General features: G+C 42.5%; 1 protein-coding gene across 2 annotated transcripts in view; it reads right to left on the bottom strand.

The window, feature by feature from the left end:
- Positions 1 to 1,538: 1,538 nt before the first annotated feature.
- The window catches only part of TRPM7 (transient receptor potential cation channel subfamily M member 7), an 89,174-nt gene continuing 79,980 nt past the window's right edge, over positions 1,539 to 10,732 (bottom strand). For both annotated transcript variants that reach the window (XM_084775255.1, XM_084775256.1), the window contains exons 37-39: positions 6,675 to 6,726; positions 6,469 to 6,575; positions 1,539 to 2,961 (exon numbers count right to left, since the gene is read on the bottom strand). In XM_084775255.1, the coding sequence (XP_084631381.1) occupies positions 2,831 to 2,961; positions 6,469 to 6,575; positions 6,675 to 6,726 (290 nt within the window). In that variant the 3' untranslated portion in view covers positions 1,539 to 2,830. The remainder of the gene's footprint in view (positions 2,962 to 6,468; positions 6,576 to 6,674; positions 6,727 to 10,732) is intronic.

The following is a 10,732-nucleotide window of genomic DNA, read 5'->3' as shown; positions in this document are numbered from 1 at the left end:
GAAAGCTGTAGTGCCCTGCTTCAAGCCTTGACCTGGAGCAACAACAGTAGTCGGCCCCAAGCTGCAGCAGCCCACTTCCAAGCTGTGGTGGCCTGCTGCTGTAATATCCAGATCACGAGACCCCTGAGAACCACGGATCTGATGCAAACACACAAGGTCTTTATTACAAGCTTGAGCTTGGGCTGTGAACCATCCCTGACACAGCAGGTTGGAAGGCAGGGGTGGGGGTTTGGGGGTTGGGCACATCAGAGGTACAGGGTCTAGGGGTTTTTAAAGGAAAAAATTGCAAATGGGGGTTTCCAAGCTTTGGTATTTCATGATTAAGAGGTGGGTAACTACATGACCTTTATGTTGATTGGTCCAGCAATGCAGGACTGACCACAAAGAGGCATTTTTATCTTGCAAACACATCTAGAGTTCATGGCCCCATTTCTGATTGGTTGGCCCCAGGTGGTGTTTACCTATTGTTGGGGGGCGGTTACTCTGAGGACATGAGATTTTACATTATTACAATGCTACCCACCTGCCCTGCCCCCCCATAAGATACCTTCTCCAAGCTGCAGGGGGCCCACGGTATCACCACCCCCAAGAGCTCCGTCTAGTTTAAAGTGTTTGGCTGCCAGTCCTCCTCCCTCTGCCTTTCAGGGCAGCCAGCCCCTCCTTTCTGCTCTAGGGCTGTGGAAACCTGGAAATGGCAGTGGCTCCTGTCAGCCCCTCAGCGGGAGCAATCCAACATCAACTCCTGTCTCAGCTGACTCTTTCCTGCCGCCTCCATGGGAGCTGTCAATGATGACAATCTTTCTTGCTTCAGCCTAAAGCCTTCACCGTGGACTCTTTGTAAATTCTGGGCACATTGTAGACTTTATTACCTTTCAAGGCTGAAAAGTGGCCCAACCTCTGTCTGAGAAAGCTTCAGCAGCCCAGCCCTCCACACCAAGACCCCTGTAACTGCCATCTCCAGGCCCTCAGTAAGCCTCATCCCAGATTATGCGAATTTGGGATGAGAAGTCTGGACAAAACCCCACCAATCCCTGAGCCTCCCCCAGCTCAGGCTTGAAATCCCACCAATCCACACTCTGGAAATCCCTGACCCAGAAAGCTCTGCTCTTACTCCTCCACCCCCAAGAAACCCTATATAAAGGCTGTCTGCTCAGTTCCCTGCTGTCGTCTCCCAGGAGCAGAGGCAGCCACTCCTGGATACATCTATGCCTCTAATAAATCTCTTTTAGATATTTATTGCCTGTAGTAACTCTTTGGAAGCAGCAGCAGCAATAGGAAGGAAGAGGAGGAGGAGGAGGAAAGGAGCAGAGCTCGGGCTCCTAGGCTCCTCAGGTGTTTGGGGCAACCCTTCCCTGGAGGCTGCACCATCTCTGTTGAGGAGGCCTCCCCGCAGAGTTGTGAGGTTCCTGGGCAGCACTGATACCTGATGTTGTCCCCTGACCCCACACACAAGCCATGGCATGCCACATGAGCACACACCCACACAAACTGACACTGGAAAACTATACATTTCAGAATGAGTAAACTCATTAAACATCTGTAAACAAGAATAAATTTAATTTCTTTTAAAGATTTAATGATATACAAAACGTATATGGTATAATATCTTTAAGTAATACACTTTTTCTCTCCACATCAACATTAAACACTATTTAACAGCTTATCTCTGCTTGCCTTGTCTGTATCTATGAGACACACTATTGAATACAAGTAAGCTTTACACTGCTCCCTTCCAAATAAAAATTAGAATTAGTACCTAGGAAATGAAAAGAAAGAGAAAGCATAAAACTTGAGTCAAATGATAAGCTTTTTTTTTCTTGTTGCTGAAAATGCAAAAATATCTGGGTAATTGAGTTACATTTTATTGGTATGGTTGGATTGTGATTTCCCTAAACTGTATAAGGATAATCCAACAACTGATTTCTTAAATAAGTACCAGAAACAGAATTCACATTAACAAATTCCTACACAATTTTAAATGTGAAAGCTCACATGACACTCTGATTTGATACAATAAGTCAGTAAATCTTTGGAGATGTATGCAACTGTAGGTTGTTACGACTGTAACCTTCCTCACAGGAAACACCCATTGAACAATGAGTTAATTCTTATTTTTCATGGCTTTCTTTTACTTAACATTGATAAAATAATGCTTTAAAAAAAAACCTTCTGCACAATTCAGGCTTTGCTTAAGAAGAAACTGGCTGTATCCATAACCATAGCTCTAAGGTTGATTCTTAAATAAAATTCCTCTTAGAAAAATGGTCTTTATGAGGCCCTGGATTTGATCCTCAATACTACAGGGAGAAGACAGGGAGGGATTGAGGGAGGGAGGGAAGACAAATGGTTTTCAGTGCAGGCTTTTAAACATGCCTGTGATGCTGGGATTTTAAGGAGTCATTTTTCCTGTGGCCACAAACATCTAGTTGAGAGCACACTAAACTGAGGAAGACTTCTGCCATTCAACAAAAAAGCTGCGTGATTTAGTTTCTTTAGTTAAATGGCTGTCACTGAGCAGCCAATACAATTCAAAGACACTTGACTTTGGTTAAGGTACTGCACCAAGTGATAGGGAAGGAGACCACCTTGACAGCAGTTTCAGATCTTTTAGAGCCCTTCACAAGCTGAAAGCACTAATTCCCCACCACTGTTAACATTTCCCAGCAGTCATTTGCATCCTTGAGGCGCTTTGCAAAGAGAACATTAACCTCTAAAGTATGTGCGAGGCTGGCAAGCTCATTTTGCACACACCTATATCATCAATTCCATCCTGAAGGAAGAATGACAATCATACTTTTGTTAAGTGTAGGCAAAAATCAATGATGGAGTACTATAACATCAGACGAACAGAATTTGTTGCTTCTGATTCTTTGGTGGAATTTCCAGATTGAAGATTCAAATCTGACGACTCATCCTGAGGAAATATAATTTTATCAGGTGTGTAGTCATTCCTCTTCAGATCTATATTCACAACCCCAGCAGAGAAAAAGAAAAAAAGTCAGTCATTTACAAATGAAGAATTATGAGCATTTTCTACATCAATTTTCCTCCAAATAGTCAAGTCTATTTCCTTAAATTATACGTTTCTATACAATTATTACATAAAGACCACAAACAAGTAAATCATGTAAGTATGACAATACAGTAGCAAACAGTCTATAAGGTGTGTACAATTTTGTGATCATAGAAGTGCAACAACAGGCCGGGCGTGGTGGCGCACGCTTTTAATCCCAGCACTTGGAAGACAGAGGCAGATGGACTGCTGTAAGTTCAAAGCCAGTCTGGTCTACAAAGTGAGTCCGACAGCCACGATAACATAGAGAAACCCTGTCTTGAAAAAAAAAAAAAACAAAAACAAGCAAGCAAGCAAGCAAACAAACAAAAAGAAATAAAACAATACAGTAACGAGCACAGGATACAAGGCTTTGCTTTTGTGATGGAAAGGGGGTCAAAGTCTTATACTGGAATATGGAAAACCTCCCATGTTCACAGAGTGTTATAGTAAGATGTGAAAATGACTATCCCCCCAAAAGCAATCTATAGACTCAATGTAATGCCATCAAAGCTCCAACACAATTCTTGAAAGAAACTGAAAAAGAATCTTAAAGCTACATGTAGAAGAATGAAATTTGATCCTTGTCTCTCAACCAGCTCCTTCCCCGCCTCCGTCTCCCCCCTCACATGATTTGGAGCCTGAAGTTGCCACCTCTTCTAGCCAGGTAGGACTACCAGCAGAGGCAGGGGAATAACGACCTACCTACAAAACCTTTGGACCCAAATTTATCTTGTCTTGGAGAAGTATAGGGGTAAAGGTGGGGCAGAGGTTGAGGCAATGGCAAACCAATGACTGGCCCAACTTGGGACCTACTCCATGGGAGACAGCCAACTCCTGTCACTATCAATGATACTACTCTGCTATGATTGCAGACAGGAACCTAGCAGAACTGTCGTCTGAGAGGCTTCATCTGCAGTGGATGGAAAAAGATGCAGAGACCCACAGCTAAACAATAGACAGAGCTTGAGGAGTCTCACGGAAGTACAAGGAAGGACAGAGGGAGCCTAAGGGGTCAAGGACACCACAAGAAGACTTACAGGATAAACTAACAGAGCCCATAGAAGCCCACAGAGACTGAACCAACAAACAAAGGGCAAGTGTGGCAGATGTGCAGCATGGTCAACATGTGGGTCCCTAACAACAGGAGTAGGGGCTGTCCTGACCGTATTGCCTGACACTGGATCCCTTCCCCTTAGCTAGGCTGCCTTGTCTGCCTGGCCCCAGGAGGCGAGGATGCCCTTGGTCTTGCTGTGACTTGAGGCATTTGTGTGGGCTGGTAACTCTTGGGGACTTCCCCTTCTCTGAGAAAAAACGAGGGGAATGGGGAGAGGGGGATGTGAGGATAGGACTGGGAGGAGAGGAGGGAGGGGGCTTGGGTCAGGCTATGATTAAGTTAATAATAAAAAAAATGGTGTTCTTGGGCTGTAGAGATGGTCCAGTTGGTAAAATACTTGCCACATAAACATGAGGACCTGAGTTCTATTCTCAGAACCCACATAAAGTCAGGCAAGGTGGGAGCCTGAGGCAGGCAAATTTCTATGAGTTCAGGGCTAGCCTGGTCTACATAGCAATTCCTAGGATACCGAAGGCTATACAGTGAGGCTCTGTACACCCACCACTCCTTCACAAATGTAGTCCCTTGTAAGTTGACCATGCTCCAGTGTTACTCTACACACCCAGAAATATATGGGTAACACAAACGGACTTGATGGGTTAAAGAAAAAAGGAAGAGGACACAGAAAGGAAAGGGGTATGGCAGGCAGTGGTGGATATGATCAAAAGCCACTGTGAGGAACTAATTCCCTCCACCCCCTTTTTGAGAGAGAAGGTTTATACAGCTTCAGCTACCTGGGCTACATAGAGATCTAAACTGTTTCCCGAATGCTAGGATTAAAGTCATATATAACTATGCCTACCAAAATGAACACTTTTAAGCAACAAACAAAATTTCTCAATTTAATTAAAGTGTAAAAATATAAGTTTTAACACTTAAAGAACATTTAAACTGACATATTAAACATTTTATTTTTAAGTAAAATAAAAACTTTCACCTTTCCTCAAAATCTTGTTTATTTTATTTTTGTAAGATTTATTTATTATAGCCGGGTGGTGGTGGCGCACACCTTTAATCCCAGCACTTGGGAGGCAGAGGTAGGCAGACTGCTGTGAGTTCGAGGCCAGACTGGTCTACAAAGTGAGTCCAGGACAGCCACGGCTACACAGAGAAACCCTGTCTCAAAAAACAGAAAAAACAAAACAAAACAAAAAAAACAAAACAAAAATGGGCGGGGGAATTTATTTATTATGTATACAGTGCTCTGCCTGCATGTACATTTGTGTGCTAGAAGAGGGCACCAGATCACATTATAGATGGTTGTGAGCCACCATCTGGTTGCTGGGAATTGAACTCAGGACCTCTGGGAGACGAGATAGTGCTCTTAACCTCTGAGCCATCTCTCCAGCCCAACCTTGTTTATTTTTATATGTGTATGAATGTTTTGCCTGCATGTATATGTATATTTCAGGCATGTGTGGTGCCCTCAAGAGATCAGAAAAGAGAGCCAAATCATCTGGTACTGGAGTTGTGGATATTTGTAAACACATATGTGGGCATTAAGAACTGAACCTAGGTCCTCTGCAAGACCCAGGGTGCTCCTCACTGCTGACATCCTCTCAGTCCCACTTAACATTACCTTAATATTGGAAAACTAAATGCTTCCAAGAACAAGATAAAAGATCTCTATTCTTGTTCTATCTATCTAAGCAATGCAGAAAGCCTAGCCAGTGTAAAGCATCAAAGGTACACAGCACAGAAAAGAAATAATGAAATTATCTTTATTATTTATACAGATAATCTCAAAATGTGTATTCAAGAAATAATTCATTATTTTACTATCAAAACGTAGAATGATTTCTTGCATTCTTTCAGACATAGTAATACATTAAATGGATAACCTTTGTTTTTATAATGAAGAAGAGCTACCAACGAATTCCAGATCAGTTACCCAAACCTCTGTACCTTCGTTCTTAATATTACAGTAAGCAACTCAAATAACAATGTACAAAGCATACATATTAAAAACACATAAGCAGGCTGGGTGGTGGTAGCACATGCCTTTAGTCCCAGCACTTGGGAGGCAGAGGCAGGCAGATTGCTGTGAGTTTAAGGCCAACCTGGTCTACAAAGTGAGTCCAGGACAGTCAAGGCTACACAGAGAAACCCTGCCTCGAAAAACCAAAACCAAAACCAACAAAAACAACAACAACAAAAAAACAACCCCCCCCAAAACCCCACATAAGCAAGGCATGGTGGCAAATGTTTAATTCCAGTACCCCAGAGATTAAGGCAGCAGGATCTTGAATTCAAAGCAAACTTGGGCCACATAACAAGACAAAGGAGTGAACATTTTTACCTGGAAGCTTAAGCTTTCGACAGCAAGAATTACAGTGATGTTTGGCTCGGAAGTTTTTTATTGCATCTTCCCCTAGATTGGCAGGGCCAAAAACCATGTCATAGGATCTGCAGAATTGACAAGTAAAGAAGGGAGTTTATTCAAGTAGAAATGTGGCAGTTTAAAATAGCAAATTTTGCCTCAATAAAACAGTTAAATCTTATCACCTTTTTTCTTCAGCTTTTATCACAGATGGGTCAGTCAAGTTTTCGCCCACACCTTTAAATGTATACATAAAAAAAAACATGTATTATGCAATTGATATAAACATTTATGTTTACATAATAAAAAAAGCTTAGAGAGGTTTTATAACGTCATTCTTAATTACAGTGTTTTTAAAAACTTAGTATCTCAGCACTCCAGCATATCTGAGATATGCTTAAATTACACCTCAGAGTGGGGCACACGAGTTCCTGGGAGCTCCTGTAAAACGGTCTATGCAATCTGGCTCTGGCTCACCTTCACTAGTAAAGTGCGATGGTATTTCACTTAGTATCTGAAGGCTTTAAGAAAATCCAACAGAACATTGTTTTGCACTTTTGTTTTTTGTTTTTAGTTTGGTTTTTCTGAGACAGGGTTTCTCTGTGTAGTCTTGGCTGTCCCATCAGCCTGCCTCTGCCTGGGCTTGTTTTGCATTTTTAAAAAGTTGTTTTAACCAGGTGTGGTGGCACATGTCTTCAATCTCAGCACTCGGGAGGCAGAGGCAGGCAGATCTCTGTGAGTTTGAGGCCAGCCTGGTCTACAAAGCGAGTCCAGGACAGCCACGGCTACACAGAGAAACCCTGTCTCAGAGAAAAACGAGAGGGGGTGGGAGGGAGAGTGTGTGTGTGGGGGGGGGAGTGTGAGTTTTAGTTTAGTTTTTTTTTAAACTTTCAGTCTTCTCCAGAGGTATTTAAAAAGTTGGTTGAATGGTTTTTTGAATAATCAGAAATACTTAAACAATTACAGCGAAACCTGATTAAAATGGTCCAGTTTCACAAATGGAAAATCTAGAATTAAAACATGACCAGGGTTCAGCTGCTACAGTGCTTGCCCAGAATATACAAAGCTCTGGACTCTAGCCCCAGCACTGAATAAACTGTGAAGGTGGCACATGCCTGTATTCAAGGCCATCCTTGAACTCAGTGAATTGGAGGTTAGCGTGGGATACACGAGACCCTCCTTTTTCACAAAAACAAATGACAAAAGAAAAGAACAAAAAGCAAAGCAAAACAAGCTCCAACAACATGGTTCTATTTTATAAAAAGGTTTTTTGAAACACTTAGTGTGTGTGTAAATATGCATATGCTACTGTGCACGTACAGAGGCCAGAAAGTTTCCCTCCATATGTAGATTCTTCCAATCAAAAATCATCTGTCAGGCTTGGCAATTCCGCCATCTCCTGGGTCCCCGATACTGCTACTTTTTTACCCAACAGATTGGAAAAGACTGAAGATATTCAGTACTCTGTAATACTTGACAGATGGGGCAATCATGGACAAGGCAGGGGAGGAATTCAGGACAAAACCTTTTTGAAAGTAATCTGGAAGTGCTTTATCGAAATAAAAATTGCACTAATCTCTTAAGCCAATTTAGGAACCTGCTGACAGGATGAAAGCAGCAACAGCTCTGTTTGTAGAAGCAAAAATTAAAACCGGACTGATCGCGGGAGGCAGAAGCAGTGAGTCTAGACGAGTGCCAAGGCTCCAGAGAAAACAACAACAACAACAACAACAACAATGCAGGCATATACAATGTACCACCATGCTTTTAAATGATCACACTGGCACTAAAACAGTAACTCAGACTCATCAGTGACACAGAAGACAACTATATTGTTAGGGTGAAAACATGTATTTCATAATGCTAGTCTGGGAAAATCCAGCAAATCATACTATACCTAAGTAACTAAAAATAGTAGTAATGTGTGAGGGTGGAGAGCTGCAGCTTCTGTCTTCACAGAAGCAACAAAGAAGGGAATACTTTAGACTTTCTGTACTTCTATATCATGAAATTGTCACAGTAATCTCTAAATTATTCCTACCAAGAAAAAAGCTCAGTTGGGCCTAATGGCACAGGTCTGTAAACTCAGCTATTTGAGAGGCTGACTCAGAAGACTTGAAAACCTCAAGGTCTAACTGGACCGAAGAATGAGTTCAACACTGTCTCAAAGAAAAAGGAAGAAGGGGAAAGAAGTAAGAAGAAGAAGGAAGAGGAGGAGGAAGGGGAAAGAAGGAAGAAAGAAAGAGTAGGGGGGGGGGAGAAGGGCAGGAAGGCAGGGGTGTTCTGGAGAGACAGTGCAGAAACTGCTCTTCCAGAGGACTGGGGTTCAGTTCCCAGCACATAAATGGCAGTTCACTACTTTCTAACTCCAGTTTCAGAGGATCCAACGACTTCTTCTGACCTCCACAGGCCCCATGAAGACAAAACTCATACACATAAAATACAATTTAAAAATCTTTAAAAACTGAAGGAAAAGGGGTATGTGTGCTGGGGAAGCAGAGAGATGGGTTAGGCCCTTGATACCCGAAGAAGCAAGCTTGAGGACTTCAGTGAGTCCCACCATCTGGGGAAAGTTAGAAGACAGGAACCAACTCCACAGCTGTCCTCTGATTGCCACATGCACACAGCATGTGTGCCACCTTCCCCGCCCCCTCAGACAGGCACTCAAGCGGCAGAGAGTTCCAGGTTAACCAGAGGTACAGTGAGAGTCTGTCTCAAGAAAACGAAACAAAAGTCTTAAATGCACATGTGTACAATTTTAAAAAGAAAGGTGGTAGAATATTTGACTAGCACGTGAAAATCACATGTGAGGGGGAGGAGAATGGGTTGAAAAGAATCTGGAACAAATTCTTCTTTTCTTTCTTTCTTTTTTCTTTTCTTCTTCTCAAGACAGGGTCTCTCTGTGTATCCTTGGCTGTCTTGGACTCACTTTGTAGACCAGGCTGGCCTCTGCCTCCTAAATGCTAGGATTAAAGGTGTGCATCACTGTCTGAGTGTTATTTATTTATTTATGTTTTGTTTTTGGTTTTTTTGAGACAGGGTTTCTCTGTGTAACAGTCCTGGCTGTCCTTTCTGGACTTGCTTTGTAGACCAGGCTGGCCTGGAACTCAGAGATCCACCTGCCTCTGCCACCTGGGCAGTGCTGGGATTAAAGGCGTGCACCACCACCCCCAGCCTGGAATGATCTCTTACAAGAGTTTCAGCTTTCTACCACAAGGTGTGGTGTAACACACCGTTAATCCTAAGCACTCCTGAAGCAGAAGAAGGCGGACCTCTGAGTTTGAGCTCCAGGTCAGCTAAGGATACAAGGATATGTTGTGAGTCTGTCTCACAACCAACCAGAGAGGGGGAAAGAGTTTGAAGCTTTCTGGAGAAAAGCAGCTGCCATGTAAGAAGTCCAATTACCTAAATCATCCTACTATATGAAAGCCCATGTTAGTAACATAGACAGGTGGTGATTTCAGGTAGTGAACAGGGGCCTAAGATATTTAATTCCATTAACCTATCCTATGTTTTCAGCAATTCAAGTCCCAGAAAGGACAGCAGAGATGAGCTATCCCTGCTACAGGCAATCTAAATTCCGGAAGCATGGGGCTAGAGAAATGGCTCAGAGTTTAGGAGCACCCACCATCCACATGGAGGCTCACAACTGCCCCATGACTCCAGGGTTTAATCCAAGAACTGCTGCCCTCTTTTGAACTCCTCAGGTTTCTGGAAACCATGGGTTAAATGGTTGCTGTTTTAAGCTACTAAAATTTTTGTATAGTTTAGTGGAAAAATAACATAAAAAACATCAGAGATACTCGTTGGTTTTTATTTTGTTGTTGTTTGTTTGTTTTTTTGTTTTCCTTCCGAGACAGGGTTTCTCTGTGTAGCCTTGGCTGTCCTGGACTTGCTTTGTAGATCATTACTGCTTTGTTAAAAATAATTTTTTGTATCTACAAAATACTAAAAGCTAAGAGTACAATTCGTAAGATAGGCAGGCTAGGTATGGCGACACATCCCTCTAGTTCCAGCACTTGGTAGACTCAGACAGGTAGGTCACAAGTACTAGGCCAGCATGGGATGCATAGTAAAACTTTACCTCAATAAAAGGAAAGGCAAACATACCCCATTGTTCCAAACCCCAAAGACTATACTGCTATGATTGTGACTTATCTTACACCTTCTATCAGCTGAAGACTTTAAAATAGCTGACTTCTGTATATCATGTGCAATTTATGAGTAAGTGAGAACCTACCGC

This window comes from Acomys minous, assembly GCF_964271855.1.
Source record: "Acomys minous genome assembly, chromosome: 3".
In the NCBI taxonomy this organism is placed as follows: domain Eukaryota; kingdom Metazoa; phylum Chordata; class Mammalia; order Rodentia; family Muridae; genus Acomys; species Acomys minous.
This window is presented reverse-complemented; position numbering and strand designations above follow the sequence as displayed.